This window comes from Danaus plexippus, chromosome 14 (genome assembly GCF_018135715.1).
Source record: "Danaus plexippus chromosome 14, MEX_DaPlex, whole genome shotgun sequence".
Lineage (NCBI taxonomy): Eukaryota > Metazoa > Arthropoda > Insecta > Lepidoptera > Nymphalidae > Danaus > Danaus plexippus.
The window spans coordinates 6,903,174-6,924,233 of NC_083546.1; the positions used below are offsets into that span (position 1 = coordinate 6,903,174).

Consider the following 21,060-nt stretch of genomic DNA (forward strand, 5'->3'; position numbering starts at 1 on the left):
TTATGGCTATATTTTTCTTTATTTATTAATAAATCAACTATATTGCTTCAAGCAATAGGATTGGGATCCCAAGCATATTTAAGGCCGTTATTCCTAAGAGAATCTAATAAGGACAGTTCCTCTGGAGACATTCTCATACTGAGCTGAATATTTTCTTTGATTCTCTGAGGTGTTACGGATTTAGGGATAACTGCTATGCCCCGTTGCAGCGCCCATGTTAACAGCACTTGTGCTGGTGTTGCATTATGTTTTGCAGAAATATCTCTAACTACAGGGTCCTCCATCAAAGAATTATTTCTGATCGCTTGACCCCCAAACGAACAGTATGCTTGAAGTCTTATGTTATGTTTGTTACAATATTCCAAGAGATCACTTTCGTAATAATGCGGATGCCATTCGACCTGCGGGGAATTTTATTTAATAATAATTTTAAAAAACGTCTAACAAAATATAAAATAACCTACCTGATTAACCATCGGCTCTATCGTCGATGATTTCTGTAATTGCCTTAAGTGTCTCACAGTGAAATTTGATACTCCAATTGCTTTCACCTTGCCTGTATCGTAAAGTTTTGTGATAGCGTTCCAAGTCTCGTTCCTTAATGCCTCGTTTTTAGGATCGCTCGAGTTGATTCTAGCCGCACCAGGAAAATGTATTAAATACAAATCAATATACTGAAGACCTAAGTTTTCTAATGATTTACTGAATGCTTTCGGGACAAGCTCAGCGCTCTGATCGGACGGCGCTGTAATATCGAACGGCTGTTGTAATGTTTGCAGGACATTTATTGCAATGATTTTTTTAATTTCCCATTAATGTTAAAACTTACACAATTTAGTTGTGACGTAAATATCACTACGTTGCAGACCGTACTTGGGTAATAGATCACGTAATGCGTCACCCAAAAAGCGTTCGTTCTGGTATACTGCAGCTGTATCTAAAAATATAATATATTTTAACACCTGGAAAACTTCCTTACCCACAACTAAAACTGGATTCCCTTAATCCACATACTTTTTTATCCAAATTCTTTACATCAAATCGTCGCAAATTGTTGAGTTAAAAAAAATTAAGACTTGTTAATGCAGCGGTTATTTTTAACTAGTTAAAAATATAAATAATAACTAGTTTTTAAGATTCATTGTGAGTAACAAATATATATGTATGTATGTAAGTTTGTTATTTTATTATGAAATTTCTTACCAAACAAGCGATAGCCGACTGCCAAGGCGCTGTCGACAGCGCTGTAGACTACCGCAGGGTCACGTATACGAAAAGTTCCTACTGATGAAATGATTATTATATTTGTGAGGAAAATATAAACATATACAAGAAACTCAGAGTTGCTTACTAAGGTTGAACATACGTGAACACGAAAGTTTTACTGAAAATACCAAATGGTTTATGACCTTGAAACTGTCGGTTTTTATGTTCGCTCTCTGATCTCAATGTAAACATGAATCATATAGTAATCAACTTCAAAACAAGAAGCCATTCCATTTATCTGAATTATAAATAAATACTTACAACCAACAGCCGGCATCTTAATTCCGTTTCTTAATGTAAACTTCACGTCAGCGAAATTTTGGTCAGCCATTTTGTTTCTTATTCTAAAACGATGTGATATTATTAAGAAACAATCAATATATGCAGTGACGTCAAATCTATGTAGTAGTTAACGCCAAAGTGAACGTATAACGAAGGTATAATCGATTTGTTTCTAGCGGCGCAAAAATGGCGGAAGTTGGAACTTGGGTAAAAAGTATTCATACCTCATAAAACCTCCTTTGTACACTTAATTAAATAAAGTACAAAAAAAACAAGTGTAAAACTTTATTATTCTTTAGTATTTGAATAATAAAATATAAATTAATATTCATAAAATTTTCTTAGTCTCAAATATTAATGTTTTGAATTTGATATGCTAATTAAATTTTGTGATCTAAATGAAGTTGTAACGTCAGTTACTTTTGTTATTCGTTAACATAATGGCGATTGACTCACATGCTATAATTATATTTCACAATATACTATTTGTACCATTAAATTTAGATTACTTGTAATGATCAAAATCACCTTGACCTTATAAAAATACGTTGTTGCGTGTCAGATAAAACTTAAATTTGATAGGGACAATAGACAATGAGGTCTTAAACAAAGTTACATCCTATAGTTCTGTAAAAGAAATAAATATGGCCGACGGGACAATTGCACATGCGTAGCTTTTTTTCGTCGTGACCGTACATCCACATTTGGCCAATAATAAGAATCGGTGATCTCATGGAGTGTTGTCATGTAGGGAGTCACTTACCGAAATAAACAGGCCTGCTGCAGCACAATTCCGTGTAGGTTGCATATATGCCAATTTGATAGCGATTAAATCAATCGAGAATTATTAATTTAGTCTGTTACAATTGCATCTTATTTATCTGTTGGACGTTCATCATAGGATTTGTGCATTGAATTAAAAAATATAGATATTGAAGACAGCATTTTAATGTATTTTTAATAGAAAATATATATATTTTTTTAGTTTGAATATCACTGTTATTAATTATTAACTCACAAACAATGGAAATTTTATGTTGATGAATAATGACTTATAACTTTAAATAACATCAAATTTTTACCACAAATAACCAACTCTGTATTGTCAACAAAAAAGTCGGTTAATACCGTTTCATCCATTTTACATCGAGGTTGCTGATTTAAGGAAAAAGTTTTTGGGGCTTAGTTCGTTGACCTTATATTCCGCTAAGTGCAAAAGCGTTCGACTTTTGGTTACTAAAAGAAATCTATTCATCTAGCCGATAAAGTATGAATCAGATGCTTTCTATAAAGAAGTAGCATTAAACTTGCAGGAGGTCAATGACCGCTTGTATTGGGTATATATTTTCACGAATATACGAATAACTTAGCGATCCTTTATCTTATCTTTACCTAAAAAACTTCTTGATTCTAATCAAAACAGGTTACAATAATAACCATCGTTTAAAACATTTTATTCTTTTTAAATTATGGCTTCATTCGCACTGGAATCGTGGAATATTTTGCCGATGTCAAAGTTTTTATTTGTTGGTTGAATTATAATCTTGAGTACAGCGTGGAGAAAACACGAAGGAGTTTGTCCAATATAACAAAGGCGTTTATTTAATTATCATTATTATTTTCTAAGAAGACCGTAGTTATAATTTTACAAGCGCAGAACATATTTAAAAAAGTGAAGACTACGTCATTTTCTATGATCACGATATGCAGAAAAACGTAAAATATTCAAAAAACAGAAACGATTCATTGTTTTTTAATTAACTAACATAATGATAGCACATAACCAATCGGTAAGAACCAATATAATCTGATACGTACCAATATATTATAATTCTAAATTATAACTGTCAAACATAAACATTGCTTTTAACGTAATGGCGCTAAAAACTTGATGACGTCACAAGAATTACAGAAAACGAAAAAAAAATGCAGTTTTTGTTTTAATTAATAAAACGTTTGATTCTTTTTGAATGAAAATATACGAGCTGTTTACTTTTCATATTTCTTTGGTGTCAAATATAATTATATTAATACTCAGAGAATTCTAAATCTACCCTCCTAATAGAAAGTTAGTTCTGGTGAAATAGGTAGGTATATATTTCTGTGGTTTGTTAGTATATTTATTTGTAGGTCTAAAAACTTCTTCATTTACTTTAGTTCAGCACGAAAATTTTATAAATATTTCATCAATTAGGATATATATAAATACTAAGATTCAATTTCATAGTTTTCTTGATACAAAATAAAACTAACTTTATTCAAGAATTACATACAAAAGTTCATATAGATTTTGTCATAATCCTTTAAGTCCTAAAAAAAAAATGACATAAGCAAGAAGGATGAATAAATTTCGAATAAATGACTTACTCAGTTGACGCAATCACTAGTTAAGTGTTGATGTAATACTAAAGATATCCTTGTATTCTTAGGAAATCAAGAAGTTTTGAGAATTACTACTTATTCATTCTCTCTCTCTCTCTCTCTCTTTCTCGCTCTTGTCCAGTTAAGCAACTAAATGGTTTTACCACTCATCAATTTTATATCAATTCTGGGATATAAATACATATCGGTTTTATCACATACATTTAGTTCTTAGATTGTTTTGTTTGTCTTGATTTAGTGAAATTAACAGCTAGCAGAAACTTGTACAGAGCAGATAAAACCGAGACTTGTATGTGAAAAAGTACTGTTTGTTACAGTTTTGTTATATATCTCGATTTCTCAGTTCTAACTACTGAGTTAAATTCGTCTTTTCATATACTTTAACAGTCTGAACTCTTTTGATTCTAAACTAATGGCAACAATCCGTAAACATTTAATTGAATTGATTTGAACTTAAATTACATTTATTCAATGTTGTTAACGTTATCTTGTTTAGTCTTAGAATACTTGTGAAATCGAAGAAATATTTAAGTTAATTTTGAAAGTTTCGCTAGTAAAGGATAAATAATAACAGAGATAATTTAATATTACGTATAAACATGAAAATATCAAGCGACCGACGTATTCCTGAACGTTATTAACCTTTGAGTTCAGGAGTAATTAAGGTTTCATTTAATTTATAGTCACCTTTATACAGCAATATGGAGTATATCAAAAGGAATTAAGAATATCTCGACGAAGCTATTAAGGTAAATTTGTAACAGAGTAATGTAGGCGTCCTGAGTCATTCAAACTTATGCCGAGATTACACTGCGATGCTGTGACGATCTTTGTTTATCTTAGACTTTGAACCCTCAGTCCATGAACTTTTGCGGGCCTCGGACCTCGCGTTATTAAGAAGAATAAACATGAAAGAGTATTCGTCTTTGAAGAGAAGTGCATGAAGCAGTGGTTCTTAAGATAGGTAATATTTTAAATTAAATACATTTATTTATTTGAAATATTAATGATTCAGTTACTGAAACCGTACTTAAGATTCGAGCTAAATTTGTACAGCATTTGTCACGGTCTGTTCCAGGTTTAAGACTCAACCTTCAGACTGCGCGTGTAATAGCGTCTATGACATTCCTCAGAGCTGTGGGTGTCAAATCTTGAAGTCTTTATCTGTGCGTCTTAAAGGTTATATATACGCTGTGATTTTATTTCATGTAATATAAATGTCAATTTGACACTTCCCACTTGATAACCGACACGAAACTTGATTGTGTGATTTTTTGTATACTTTTCGACACTCGTACGGTACAATACACTGTGAATGTCTTTGCACGGATGAAGGTTGTATATAAAACAACCAACCAGCCAACCAAGATTTACTTTTAATTTCCTCAATAAATGTGTTATCTATGGATATAAAAGAAATATTATTATTTAAATTTTGCAAATTTCAAAACTTTTCTGTTCGACCGTTCTTATTATTTTAATGTTGCCCATGTTATGTAACTTTGATATATACTTTTTTATAATGTACTGTTTGTGATATGTGTAAATTGGTCAAATAAGACCTGAGAAGTAAAAAATATTTTTTAAATTACTTTAGTGTTTTATCTACATATTTCAGACTAGTTTAAACATTATCCATAAATTCGCCGAGTATAAAGAAAAATATATTTTTTTTTGTTGTTGTTTCTGAACTGAACTAACTCAACGTTTGAAATAATGTTACGTCATTACTTTCAAACATTATTATATTACATAAGACATCATAAAAATGAATAAAAAGGTGACGTGATTGCAAACTTCATTTTCTCCAAGGAAATCTTGTGAATTAGAGCTCGCTTTACAATTTCCTGTTATTATTTAACTGCAAGTCGCAAAGCTATTTCGATCTTTATTAGTTTTGTACCTAACTAAGTCGCTCGTAATACATAGCTTTTATTACGTGTTTAACTCAATTTATTGGGTTTAATATTTTATAGAATGGTCAGAATTGGCTTGCATGAGTATTTTTGCCTTGTATTCGAACAAGACAAGGTAGAAGGTAAGTAAAATTGGATAAAAACTAGAATCGATAGAATCGTAGTACCGACGACCAAAAAGTAGACGCATTCCATTGTTGATTGGAAAGGAGAGGCCGCTGCGAGTTGGACAAGAACCAGAAGAAAATAGCTTTGGAGTCGGCATATCATCACCACGTATCCAAAATGATAAGAAAGTTATTTGCCGACTAATTACTAAGTTACACATTTTTTGTTTGCTTTGACTACTAAATATGAATCTATTAAAAACTTTTTACAATTATCACAGACAATATAATTATAATTTTCAATTACATACCAATATTGTCATACTAAAAAATTATATTGAATAATAAATTTCCGTTCTGAAATGTATAAAACATTTTATGTCACGTGACTATATAGCAACAACTATATGGATTCTGAACGATTTAAGTTGTTCATGTCACGTCAGAATATCATTAATTGTACATTAAAACTAAAGTCAATTAATGTTATCACATCCAGAATTCGTGGTTTGCGTTGAATGCGGCGTAATGCGGTGCAATCAGCTCGTTCCCGTGAGAACGCGGACGGCCATGCCATGTGAAAAAGGTCAAATGCGAATTTAAACTTTTATTATATAAATTTTATTTTATTCATATCATATTTCATATATAGTTTATCGTTTGTTAAATGATTTGTATGTTATTTTATATATAATAGACAAAATTCCAGACCAATAGTTAAGTATATATTCTAAAGCGTTTTCTTTTCTACAATCAGTGATTGGGAATCTTTTGTTTGGTAACGTGTTATTGATCTAAAATTCTTTTATTTCGTCCGCTTTTGACTTATCGGGTTTTTTAACCAATTAAGTAATTTACCTTTAACTAGTACGTTATGGTAATTTAGGGCGAGTCGTTGTACTGTAATCGCTTGAACAGCTTGAAGGACGAACTGAACCGCATTCTAGGATATCTCTAAAGGTATGGTTTTTTGTACTTTGTAAGGAACAAGATTCTATTCCCGTCCTTAAAGGACATTGGTCAGTGGCCTCTAGGAATACAAGCACATGAAGTAATACTGGATCTCAACCAATTAGCTTCTTTACAAATAAACATTAGCAATGTAAGGCAGATAGGAGTGGTCTCTAGAAGATTTGAGACCAAGAAGAGTTAAAAACATGGAAAAATCTAGAGAGTTCTATAATAATTGCTCAGAAAATATTGTCCCACGATCATTCCAACAGTCTCCCATGTAGACTACGAGTATAATATTGAACGCTCAAAGAAACAGTTCATTGAAGACTCCAACAATAAACCGTTTTATTTAGATCTCCTTCGTCCCCTGCCCCAGGTTATGTTCAACTAGCCTGAACTACAAGTCTTTGTATTATCGCAGATCATGTTACAGCGGTCGGGCTGTTCACATACTTCATTGAGACTCCTTCACACGGTAAAAGACGACAAAAAAATAATACAAAAACCGTTACGCTCCCGAAAAAATATTCCCATCACTCTTGAATGTCTCATTGAGGATTCTGTTAGACGCTAACGTGTTATAGAATAGTATTGAGATAAGTAATCATTTAAACCTATTTTATAAATAAACTATAGCAAAGTGATACGAACATAAAAAATATCCGCTGCCACAGATAAGTTTATAATTCAATAAAACCTCAAAAAAAAAATACGTCAGCAAATTCCTTAGATTGGCTAGTTACGGCCTACGGGTACCTTTTATTTCATATTTGTTAAAAATGAATAAAAAGCTAAAATATTATTAAAATTATATTTATTTAAGTAAAATAGTCTCGTTTGGATATATATCTGTCAGTGAATGAGAAAAATATGATATGGGACAGAACGACCACCCCTAATGTAAAGATAAACACATGGGTCACAAATGTGCGTGGGAGCTAGCGGCGGGCGACATTCCATGAATGGATCATGGTACAACGCTGATACGGAATATCCCATAAACATTCTCACGATCTTTACATAGAAAAATATAGAAACTTTTTTTAAGTTCCACCTTCTTAGAAACATAAAAACTTTTTTGAGTCCTAGTGACGTTTCCATTTGAAAATGGTAGGTTATGCGCGTTATTGAATTTCGATACAGATGTCCTGAAGGAATGCGACGCCTGCATTAAGCTATCATGCCATCTGTACCCGTCTGAGTGCATTCTTTAGCCTGCTCCTCTGGAATGCCAGCCAGCAACCCGAGACGGAAGGAGCGGAAGCGGTTCATAAAATCTTAGAAATTCTAGAGCGTACTAACTGCGTAACAAGTAATAACTCCTTTAAACCTTACTACAACGTAAGAAGACACAGATTCAAACGATTGTCTTCGTGTACTTGACTGAATTTTACAGATGTTTAGCCTTATATCAATACACTGAACTATAAAAGAGCTAAAGCGCTACTATATGTCATGGAATTGTATACTCTTAACTTCGATGTTAGGGTTTATAATCGTAAATCAGTGACCGTCAGTTACGCGGGGGTGTCTCGTAAAATATTATATGCCACGACGCGCAACCGTCTCGCTCCAGTGTAGCGTGCATCCTGCCACAGAGTATAATGTACTGTACATTTTGTTTATCTTAAAGAAGTAAATGTATTGAATTAATTATTTAATCGAATAAACGCCATCGCTAGGTAGTTTAAATCGAGTTATTTTTTCCTGAACACCTTCTCACCCGGCAATATAATAATTACTTTGGACTAACTAATATAACGAAGTGGTCTCAATGACCTCCCAAGAATCGATATTTTATTCTTATTGATATCATTATTTTGACGTATAGTTTGAAGTTTTCAATTGTCGTTGATTGTTGATTAAACACAGCGGGCCCCGCATGCCCCATCCGTCTCAATTGTAAACAGTTATTGGAAATCAATTGATACAGCAAATTGACCGTACAAGTCTGAACACAACAATATTCACAGGAAGAATTGGGTATTGAAGCATACAGTAATTGTCAACTGGTCACACTAATAGAGATGACATTGACTTAAAGGATTTATTCGGTCTATTGTCCTTATTCCATCAATTATTAACTCTATACGGTTCCTTAATTTGTTACGTGTTATCTTTTACGTATTTGACATAATGTTTTAAAAGCGGACATTTCTGTTTATTAGTTAACGCTTGAAAAGTCCAACAACTCGTAGTGTGTTTATATTTGTATAACTCAAAGAATTTCTTACGTATTTTTTTTTATAAACATCGCTTTATTTTGCTCCTGTTATGTTATTATTGGCTGGATTCATTCGTAATTTCTATAACAATACCGAATATTAAAAAGCCATGAACATCATTAAGGTCTTCGACAGTTATACCGAACCAATGCTATGGTCTGATATGAGTTACTCATTATAATACTAGCGCAGTGAAAGTGAGGTCGCGACGCTTTCTATCCGCAGTACCTTGCGAAAGCCTCGAAACTTCTCGCATAGCCGATTCATAACGGAAAGCCGATCTAACTGCCAACGTAACATGAAAGAGGTCTTATATTTCTCAAAAGAGGTTTCAATGCAACTGTAACTGTCATTTTATTGAAAAACGCTCGGGCCACGAAATTTTTATACAAGAACATGCTGTTAATGTTGAAAAAGAAATTAATATTAAACGGACGTGGTAATTTAGTATACGTAATTTTTTTTATATTCCTATCACTGTTGTCGCTCATAACGCCGATATATGTGACTTTCTACACAGAAGGTGACTGTGGAGAGAATACGATGGCACACTTCCATTCAGCTGAGAACATCACTAGCCCTCGTGTATCAAACATGCTGACTCCGCCGCCATTTTAATTCGTAACATAAACACGTGAATTAATGGAAGAATGGCAGTCAACTGCGTGCGAGGCAACACAATGGGTCTGTATCATTACAGTGTGTGAAGCCATTCTTTGCTTCTCTGAACGAAGAACACAATGTCCATTGTGCGGAGGGCGGACAAATAAGAAACGATATCCTACTGAGGGTATAGTCACATGCAAAACTGTCGTTACAACATTTCTGTTCATATTGCATTTATCACGGAGAATACGAAATATACTCGCGACGTGTGATGTTAATGTTGCCCTCATTGTAATTTAAATGTACTCCCGACGTTTTCAGTTTGTATCTCATTTGGAAGCGTCTCATACGTTCATATACAATAAATGTTATAAGAAAATCGCAACAAGTTTAACGCAAATATTGTAATGAGTGAGCGATTGTTCTGAAGAATATTAAATTTTAATGTAGAGTTGTGTTACAAAACTCTGTCGGGAGTAATTTAAGCTGTTCTTTGTCTCTTATTGAGAAGACATCGACCGGAGATCTTACAACGTGCCCGTTTTTGTCGACACTAAATTATTAGACGTTAATATAATCCTATTTCAAAAGCGATGATTATATTATTTTATTACTCACTCCATGTCTGGTTCGGCTCACAGCTACAGTTAGCGAGTCTTTTCCAACAGGCATTGTATGTTAAACAGTGCTTTAATTCTTTTAATCTTCAAAGTAAAGGCTACATGACGTCATGCCTTCGAATTTGGCAATGCCAGGCGTTCGACCTCGAACAGTTGCGTCGTGACTTTTGGACTAAACTGCGCAATACGATGGAAACAAAAAATGTTTTAAGGCTGTTTAAATACAGCCATGTAACAAATACAAAATTCAGTAGATAGCAAGGCATTCGTATTAAAAATATTCATTTTCAGTTACAATTAATCTTTCGTTTTAGAAAATTCAACTTGTTCAGTATGCCATCATATATTCGTGGGTACTTTTTAACCAACTTTTTTCTATGGTTTGTACTATTAATATTTATCAGACAGGGTTTAAATACATTATGACTATATTTCTTTGGCAACATAATAGCGCACATTTTCCTTGAAAATTGGGCTCAAAAAAAATGTTACTCGCATTTTGTATATATATATAAATTTCGACTTTTTAGTTGCCTTCAGGGTTATTGTTCTCAGAAATCCTTTAAAGGTATATTAAATACAAAACTATAATAGTTAATACTGAATAGAATAGATAAAACATAGTTTTTGGTCTTGTATTACAAATAATGATAAAATATCAAAATTCTTAAGAAATTCCGTGACTATAATATTCTAGGGCTTATAGTTACATTACTCAGCAGTAGAGAAGCATGGCTCATATTTTGAAGAAGCAAATAGTATCCCTATCCGTCATCATTTAAGTCCCTAACCTAAAATCAGCGTCAGAATTATGAACACATCTCTGAGGATTTGTTTCATTGGTTGAATAAATTATATTAAAGAAATATTTTGAAATTAATTACTTCAAGGTTTCTGGAGATAATGATATCTGTAGAATTCAAAATTTAAAAGTCACAAACCATTTGAATGGCAAGTGGAGTCTGAAATAGAGAAAAGCTATAGAATTTTCCTTGGATTTATATAAAGCTTTTGATTGAGCAGACCCAGAAATGATACAGTTGTATAGTTATATTACATATGAGGCTTAGGCTTAGAATAATCTTATATATGTTGAATAAATCAGAGGATCCGGACGTTTGATAGAAATGGTGTGATGAATCACCATGAGGTCGTTTAAATATGGGTTTCCCCAAGAACAGTTCTAGGGCCCTTTTTATTTCAATACATATCAATGATTTACCAACGTCAAGGATTTGGGTCGATCAATTAAAAGGAAAAAATAAGGAATGTCCAAGAAATATTCTATTTATTTTAAAAAATTATATAGAATAATAATAATTCTCTATTATCTCGGATATCAGACACTTAAAAAGGCTAGCTCTCTTTAAACTATCATTTTAGACGATAAAAAAACATCAGTGAAGAGTTTTTAAGTATATTTCTTTTTCTTACTTATTCTGGAGCAGTTCTGTCGACATCATTTTAATATTTATAACAAAAAAAATTTTTTGATCTATTTATAAACATCTAAATTTCTTTCAAAAAGGTCTTACTAGAATAGTAACACGATAATTGCCTCAAAGTTCACTTACGCTATTGGTGTAAGTGTTGCCAGATTGAAAAAAAAATACGCCTGTCAAATGGAAGACAATTTTAGTATAAATAATACAAGTTTGCACAATATCGTATTGGATGTCAGAATTAAACGGTTTATACTTTAACAAATGTCATTCAGTAAGGATTAGTATGTAAGGGTACCTCGTAGAATAGAACGATTTGGTTGACTTATATGCGAGACTGTGTTACGATATTTTAGAATGTAATATCTATTGAAAGATTTAGTTTAGTTCCGTTGGGAAAAATTTTAATAATATACCACGAGTTTACATTACCACACTGCATACAAAACTCTTCCAATACATCATGTGCGTAGATTTATATTTATATTCATTCGTAAAACTATTAATTCTTCGTACGCAGTGCTATACAAACTTGTGTTAAACATACTACCCTCGTCCCTGACATAGTAATTTTATGTATAATGACAATTTAATATCATTTGACAAATAGGAAGTGCTACAAATAAAAACGTTGACATTGGCAAATTGTTTCACGATTCCAGTGCGAATGCAGTCATAGCTTAAAAAAAAGGGAGTATTTGAATTCAAGAAGGTTTAGTTTCATTTGACAAATACGAAGAATTAAGTAAAACAGTGTTTCCAAAAAAAATTACTTAAGACGTCGACAATTTTGAGTGGACATCAACGCATTTATTAATTTCTATTATCAATATATACCTATATTCCTTATCACTAACTAATAAATTGTTTATATGATATGTAATTAAATTTAATAGATTATCTATTTTTTTTTCTTCCAAGGTTCACATGCTAATGTACCGTGTTTTTTTTTTACGGCAACAACTTGTTTCGCCGTGGGAAAATCATTGTCATGGTTGTTGAGCAAGAAGGTTACTCGACAAGGACCAACGAGTTATAGGATATACTAGAAAAAAGGTCGCCATAAACAAGAGACTAAACGCTTCGTACGTGACAACACAATTCGCTTAATTGATAGCTGTATTTACAAAGAAATATGCCATCGAATTTGTGCTAGTAAATTTGCTTCTTTAAATTCTCTAAGCCGTTAATTAAAAAATAAAAACGTATTACGTATGTTAAATTATAGATCTGATCATAGATTATATAGGACACTGAACTTTTCCTTATACTCAATAAAATAAAGGGTAGTACAGATATTGTATTCAAACAAGAATTTATACTTAATGTAATGGCAGCTGAACGTTCAGAGCCAGCAGTTATTTTATTATCTTGTTCTACGCTTGTTTAAATTTCTCTTATTTTATTTTATCTATATGTAATTACAATTTAATGAGTATTTACCATTGTGGCGAATAAAAAATCAAATTATTAAAATAATTTATTTGTTTAAGACTTTGTAAACGAAGACGAAGATTTATTTCTACAAATTATTTAAAAAAGCCATACTATTGTTTAATTTTTATTTAGAGACGTACGATTTAGCCATAGCAACAGTCCAGGTTAAACAGCCTGTATAAATACAAAGCTACAGATAGAAAAGGATAAAGAATAAATTGAAAAGGACGCCATCAACAGAAACTTTCTTTTGTTTCTCAAACCAATATAACATCGAAGAATGCGGGTTGAAACTATTAAACAGCAGTAAAAGCCTACTTTTAGAAATAAAACATTTCAATTTCATTTTCTATAAGCAAGAGAATGTGGTTAAAAGGAATGTTTAGAATTGCGGAGACCGCTAAAGAATGAAGATTCTGTAACACATGTTCAAATAGTTAGATCCGTCTATCGAGAATTCCGTGAGAGAAGGGATTTGATCGTTGAGTCAGCGCGTTGGCCCAAATTCCTAAGAACACCATCCGCAGACACCAATGCAATATCAACTATAGATAAACTAGATACGATTCAAAATTGATTGTTGTTCACTATTAAGAGCCGTTGTTTTACAGCTTAGCTGTCTATTTAACATTAACTTCAAACAGATGCTTCACGGTATGACAGTTGAAATAGGTACGACATAGTTTACTAGTTCTACGATGGGTATTAAGTAAATGTTCGAGGTACAGTTTCAGTCTTGATTTTTAATGTTCAGCGTTACTTCCCGTAATGTCTTACAAAAATTTTTTTTCGACTTGACAGTAGCTGTTAGCCCTATTGGCTTTTACAGCGTCACCGGGAGGGAATCTTACAAAATGGCTGAAGTCAATATTTATGGTTTTCGAATACAAGGTGAAACTTATTGTCGCCATTACGAAAATTACAATGGTCCAGTATTATTATTAATTATAATTAGTCATAAAAATAATTATAAGGATTATAGTATATTAAAATTAGTACGGCACAGATGGCGCCACTTGTGACATAAACGTATGAAATTATACAATCCATGAAACATTCGCAGCTATTACTAAACGAGGGCTGGATCGATTTTAGTGTTAATTAATTGTGAGAGGCGCCACACACAACAAATATTTATTGGTGAGACGGCCTTCAGCTCTTCGTTTGGGAATGTCTGTGCTCCCAGAGCCCTATTTTCTAAGAATCGTGATGTGATAGCACAACCACATTTTTTCCCATTTTGTAAAGATATGTTACAAAACGGGCAGTTTTGATACTCTGTTCTGTTATCCATCCTTCATACGTCCATTGGAACAAGATAATATTAATAAATAAACATCGCTTCAAGAAACTATGTTAAAATTTTGTCACACCATAAAATAAGTGATCTATTTTTGTTTCTAATACGTATAATATTGTTATATTAGAATATAATTTAGAAACTAATTAAAAGTTAATGTGAAGAAGAAGTTAAATAATACAAACTATATTTATTCGTAAGTCGTTAAAGTAAATATAGTGTTAAATGATAAGTTTCTAGAATAACCAAGCGCTCTATAAATTCCATTGCCTTCTTAGCGCCAGCCTACCTGTGGAGTAAAAAAAGTACTCTGGTTGTAGGGCCGAGTCGGCGCTTTTGAGATAATTTATAAGGCTCTGCCTTTCTTGGAATTTCGAAATCTCCAGATAGTTACGTGCCCAACTTCGAATGGGACGACCTAACGGATTCGGCTGGAAAAAATTACGCATTGCGTCCCGTGTTTATTATAGCGCCTACAAAATTCCTGACAGAAAAAAAAAACCATTAATAGCAGATGTGAAAAATTCCCGCCAAAAATCTTGACATATTGAAAAAATGTTCAGAAACATGCTGTATGTCATTTCATTATTATAATGAACTTACGCAAATGTTTTTTTGCTTCAAAGGCTTCGTTTAAATATAATTTCTGTTTAATTTTACGAGAGGCTTTCTATATTCAGGTATTTGTACTCGCCGAGTCCCGGTCGATTCTGGGAAAAGAAGGCCGCATACCACAGTCGAGCCTTCCTATTGGACGACGCGACCAAAGTGTGCAGGCCCGCTTCAAATTGTCAGATCCACCGATATTTTTCAGACCAGTTTCTTTATAATGTACCATCTTGAATACAGAGCATGAATTACGTTATATATCACATTCATACTTATATATTTAGTAATAATTATTATAATTTCACTTAAATAATGAGTAACGGATGAAGTTATAATAAAATTAAATGTACCCATACATAAATTACAGCATGGCAACATTTAAGGGAATATTATGAGCGCTGTACTTATATGGTTTCCGTGGTTTATGTTATATTCTTTATTGTTAAGTCACGAACGTCCGCTGCGTTCAATATAACCTGTTCCATTCATTAAACAGAATGCATTTGATAAAATAAATAGCTAATGAATGGTTACATTCGTTTAAAATAATTTGTTTGTCCCATATTGGCTGAATGAGTTATATTTTTAATTTATTTAAAAAGAATTAGTTTAAAAGTTATATTACACTTGACTATTTATTTTTAAACAAGTATAAAAAGCGTTTGGATTTTAAGAGTTGCTTTAAAAAAATTGGAAATAATTTTTGCAATGTCTCTAGTTAATTGTAATAAACAATAGTCAATAAGGCAACAGTCAAAATTTACGACTGATATATATATACAGATTTATTCAAATATTATTTCATATAGATTAAATTAGATAAAGATTAAATTTGAAAATGGAGTTACCTATGACGTCTGCATTTGACATTGTGCTTAATATTGTAATATATTTTTAAGGAAAATTTACATTTAATTACTAAAGTATTATTTTATCAAATGATTATCGAATTTTGAACTTGCTTCGTTAATATATTATAAAATTATTATTTTATAACTATTTTTACGACAACCGTATAGATATAAAATAACGTGTTCAGCTATAAACAAAAGATTATGATTCTGGGTATTTTTATTAATGAAATATGTAAAAAATATTTTTTATTGCGTCACTCCAAAATACCATTCCAATAAAAACACTTATAATAAACAAAATTATGTTATCTTGAATTAATGAAAAATATATAATGTTATTAAACAACACTTCAAAGTTTAAACATCCTATGTAAATTGTTTACATATATTCTACATTGAATGAACTACATATATTCTACTTTTATTCACGATTTCGGCTGTATGGAACACAATCAACTAAAAAATTAAAAAAAAAAATAACGACTTATCAATTCTTATCTATTTTGAAATTATCAAAAATACAATGTGCATTATTCAGCCATTTCTAAACGAATAATATAAACATAGAAATTCATAAATATTTTTAATATACTATAATTTACACAGTAAAAAATCACAGTCCGTCAATTAAAATGAATGACGTCTTAATCACAACATGATGATATTACAGTAATAATAAGAATATAAAGAAAATAAGGAAAACTGGACGTTGCATCATTTTGCGAAATCGATTTTCCAATCCGCCCTAGTTCATACGGCAGTAGTGTACGCGATATGTTGAATACAACACGTTTCCTGAAACCCAGCTAGTGCTGGGTTCGTTACGATGAATATTTTCATCAAACTATTGTTTTCGATGTTGAACTGTAATGGAGACTCAACGAACGAAGGATCCCCTAATACAGGTAAACCATATAATAAAGAACGAATGAATGAGAATAATTTAAGTACATTTGAGAGTGATGTTGATCGATAATAACAACGACGCGCTGATTTTGATACTGCTTGATAAGTTTAGGCCCAGCTGCCTAGCACGTGGTGCGGCAGATGCGTTACGCCCGCGCAACACAAGCTGCGACAACACCTGCCAAACTTTACCTCAATTTTTTTAATCTATCAATGCAACAGATGGCATATTAGCATCTGCTCTCGATTCCGTGTTGCATTACACACGGAATGGCAACTATTTGTGACGTTTACACGTGGTAATAGAACAAAGAATTTAATTATGTCATCTCATTGCTGAATTTTAAATAAAATCAAGTTTTATTTCAATTGTAATTAAACCTTTCAAGGGGTTGATCTAAAATTATAGAATAAACGAAATGAACGATACAATATAAGACAGAAAATGAATTGAGATTTTTATATATAAATAAATGACATGAAAAGATTATAAGTTGTTACACACAATGACATTTTGGTACCTGCAGTGACGTAGGAAAACAGCTCGTATGCCAACAGCATTAGGTACAAATTAATATAGCAGGATTTCTCAAAAACAAATATTTAAAATGTTTTCAACCTTTCCGGTAGGTCACCACAAGGGCAGTCCCTTATAGCACTGTTTAAAGTGAATTTTAATAAGTATATCACATAATAAATTGTTACTAATAAGTAAATTGGATATTAATTTGTAATATTATTAGTAACTAATGACAAAATGACAGTAAACCAGTTCATATAATTTAGAAACTGTATTTCTAACATCATAATAATTTAGCCGGTGTACTAAATATATTTTTTGACAGCTCATTTATATATTACCTCCTTTTATTTAATCATATTTTTACATGACATAAATAACATTTGTTATAAACAGTCACTTATTTAATATTTATACAGAAATATATAATACATTTAAGCATCAAGTTATATAATAATTTTTCAAGGTCAATCTTAGAAATTCTATATAATTTTTTTGTTATAATTCGTTGTCGAGGACAATTGCAACAATTCATACGAAAGTGTAAAATACAAAAAGTTTTAATGTTATCATTAATTATCTATATTTTATTACGTGGGTGGTATGAGATTGAATATTTGAAAAAAAAAAATATACATGGAGTTTTATAAAACTGTACATACATGATATTACTTCATTTTTATTATAAAATTAAACATGTAGGGAAAAAGGCAATAACGTTATTAGGTGAAGAATAAAATTAAATGTATTTATTTCAAGTTTAGCAAAAAGCCTTGTTTCTTTTTTACTATATAGAAAACAGATTTAAGTTTAAACACCATATTAAATTATTAAGAATCTAAAATCAAAAATATATAAACTGCATAATAGTTATTAAAAAAAAGTATCAACATATACATAGAACATAGATAAAAAAGGATATAGTTTGGTGGATTAACGTTCAGCATTAAAAAAAAAGATCTTTTGTTGTCATTATAAATTCCTATAATAACGTCATAATTCCTCTTAACCGCATAATTTCTTAGATATGATTGCATAACTTTGTTATTTCAATGAATAATAGTATATAACGCCGCGACGCGTTGACGTCTTGAAAAACAATAAACGATTCGTGTATGTATGACAACGCCAGTTTTATGTAACTTATATTTATCAAACAATATCAGGTGTGTTTAGTATCAGTTCACCTATTTGTGTCCAAGACGACGATCATACGGACGATTTCTTAAGATTAAAATCGGAATTCATCATATTTTTGGGTACGTTATAGAATAAATATTTTGTTTCTAAACGTGTCAAAAGTTGTAGACTTTACAAAAAAAAAACGATCGGATTTGGGAACGTCATGCATCATATGAAATGTATATATTATTTTTAGCTTAATAATCTTACAAATAGGCATTAATCATTAATAATATTAATAAATATATTATATTTTTACCAGGAATGCAAAATGAGACGTCAGAGCAATTGGATGATCAATCACAGACAGCCGGGTCATCAAATGATAATAAAGGTATAAAAACCGTGTGTATTCTAAATCAGAAACATTGTTTATTTTCATTACAATTATCAAATTCATTACCAAATCACCCGAAAACTTCTCATATAATAATAAATGCTAATTATATTTATCACTTACACTAATAATATTGTTTTACACAAAGTAATTTTAAAACAATCACAACAACAACAACATACTGATACAAAAATATACATATTTTGAAGATTTTTAACAGTATAAATAAAATTAACAAAGAATACGATATGTACTTACGATGTTATTATGCGGCGTTTTTATTTATCGAGCAAACGGGCTATAGAAACAGAAACAGTTGATAATATTGTGTGTGTGGAGTGTTATTCCAAACGAAGCTTCACTTCGTTCGGCGCGCCGTCGATGTAGGGACAGTTTCTGAACGTGTCGCACTTAATATCGGCCTCGGAGCGCCACTGGTACGATTCCGCGGTTTCAATCGTCAGTTGCGAGTTTCGCGCTCATGGAAAAGTTGTGCTGTTTATTATCGGATACATTAAACTAATTTAGTGATAGTGGAATAACTGTTGGAAGTTTTGACGTTGTTGTGGATATTTATTACAGTGGATTTACCTTGTTAGACATGGAATCTATTAGAGGTAAATATTTTACTAACATAACCTATTTTCGTCATGAATCGGTATAGGCCGACGTCACTTTAACTTTATTGACTTTCCTGTACAAGGAGATAATGTATTTAAAGTTAATTTATTTGTTTTATTTTTCACATCGTGATCTTTTTCCACGTCAGCAATACGGAATATAATACATAGGATTATATTAAAAATTTAATTATTTTGACATTTACGAATGATTAAAAAGATAATGTGTCAAAATGATTTTAAAGATTTGAAGGTGAAATGAAATATCAATGATTTATATTTTTCTTAAGCTATTTTACATATCATTTTATCTTTTAAACAGCTGTTGTTCTCTGGTGCATACAATTTATTGAGTATATCCACTGCTTTAACGCCATATGTTAGTTAATCAACGGGTGACATATTTAGAAATTGGCATTTACTCTAAATAAGAGGAGTTTATGTAGAAAAAAATATTGAAAAGAATTTCTGTTTTAAGTCGTGTTAATTTTTGTTGTTGGCTTGGTATTTTTATTCTTTCAATCCGCTTAATATACAAGTAACGCCATCTATATACTGTGTTAGTAAATTAATAAAATGAAATTAATAAATTTACAATAAACTGGAATTAATGTTGAAGCAATGGTTTTATTTTAATATTAAAAATTTAATAATTCATGTTTTATTATTCCAAAAATTAATTTCCATTTCTGAATATATATACCTAAATGTGTTTAAGTATTTCTACTTATTTTGTCAACTAAATACAAATAATCTCTTTACTGATAAAGGACTTTGGTTCTAAGAAGTGATAAAATTGTTACTGACTTCATGATATTTCTAGAACCGTGTTGTAATAACATTACTAATCATTTTCTAAATTAAATCAATTAACTAATTCTATTGACCTTCAACATTCATACCCAAATGTGCCTCAAACACTTAAGGTCTCATAGCTACAGATCAATAAATATAACTTGTAAAAAATACATTTTTTTTAATGATATTTTTTTTCTATGTATTAAATCTATATAATAGTAACATAACAATTGAATTGTAAACAATTAGTTAATTTCTATAAAGACTTAATTGGTTGAATTTTTTTTTGTTGTGACAACTAACGCCATCTGTCGAAGAAGCAGGGAACTTTTGTTTAAATATTTATATTGTTGTAAACTAGTTAGTCCTTTGTTAAGTATATAACAATAGGAAAAGTATATGTTTAAATTACAAAAAAAAAAAATATTTTTATAAAAAGAAATATGTATAGAATAATGTTTTATCTGAACATATTGGATTGTGTACAAAAATGGCAGATTTGGATAAATAGAAATGTTTTGCCAAATTATTTTCCAAGTAATAAATAAGTCATGATGATTAAAAGCATTTCATTGTGGCTATTTAAATATCATGATTAACAGCTGTTTATGTCATGATGCATAAAACGTATGCAGCCAACATTATAAGTATCGTGGCAGTATCTACTTTCGACACCATTTTTATAACTTCATTATTT

General features: G+C 31.1%; 2 protein-coding genes and 2 long non-coding RNA genes across 13 annotated transcripts in view; 3 read left to right on the forward strand and 1 right to left on the reverse strand.

Annotated features, from left to right (window-relative positions):
• Positions 1-19,344, reverse strand: LOC116769684 (uncharacterized oxidoreductase YtbE-like). Of its 7 annotated transcripts, XM_061522550.1 has the most exons (7): positions 19,204-19,321; positions 18,868-18,962; positions 1,528-1,610; positions 1,204-1,284; positions 830-937; positions 465-745; positions 1-401 (listed from the first exon to the last, which is right to left on the reverse strand). In XM_061522550.1, exons 3-7 carry the CDS (start codon positions 1,595-1,597, stop codon positions 48-50), a joined length of 894 nt encoding a protein of 297 aa, XP_061378534.1. In that variant the 5' UTR covers positions 1,598-1,610; positions 18,868-18,962; positions 19,204-19,321; the 3' UTR covers positions 1-47. The 7 variants fall into 7 exon arrangements, with proteins under 7 accessions (XP_061378534.1, XP_032516740.2, XP_061378533.1 ...); XM_032660849.2 differs by lacking the exon at positions 18,868-18,962 and having other exon boundaries at positions 19,204-19,344; XM_061522549.1 differs by lacking the exon at positions 18,868-18,962 and having other exon boundaries at positions 19,200-19,331.
• Positions 4,382-5,250, forward strand: LOC133319155 (uncharacterized). The gene is made up of 2 exons (XR_009752842.1): positions 4,382-4,894; positions 5,009-5,250. It is a non-coding gene; the product is annotated as an uncharacterized LOC133319155 (long non-coding RNA).
• On the forward strand, positions 9,334-10,328 carry LOC116769687 (uncharacterized). Its single transcript, XR_004353483.2, has 2 exons — positions 9,334-9,571; positions 9,653-10,328. It is a non-coding gene; the product is annotated as an uncharacterized LOC116769687 (long non-coding RNA).
• The window catches only part of LOC116769683 (death-associated inhibitor of apoptosis 1), an 8,253-nt gene continuing 3,964 nt past the window's right edge, over positions 16,772-21,060 (forward strand). The window contains exons 1-2 of one of the 4 annotated variants that reach the window (XM_032660844.2): positions 16,772-16,905; positions 18,871-18,942. In XM_032660844.2, coding sequence (XP_032516735.2) covers positions 16,827-16,905; positions 18,871-18,942 — 151 coding nt within the window. In that variant the 5' untranslated portion in view covers positions 16,772-16,826. Of the gene's footprint in view, positions 16,906-18,490; positions 18,686-18,870; positions 18,943-19,419; positions 19,563-21,060 lie in introns of those variants that run through there. The other 3 variants (XM_032660847.2, XM_061522548.1, XM_032660846.2) reach the window with 3 other exon arrangements.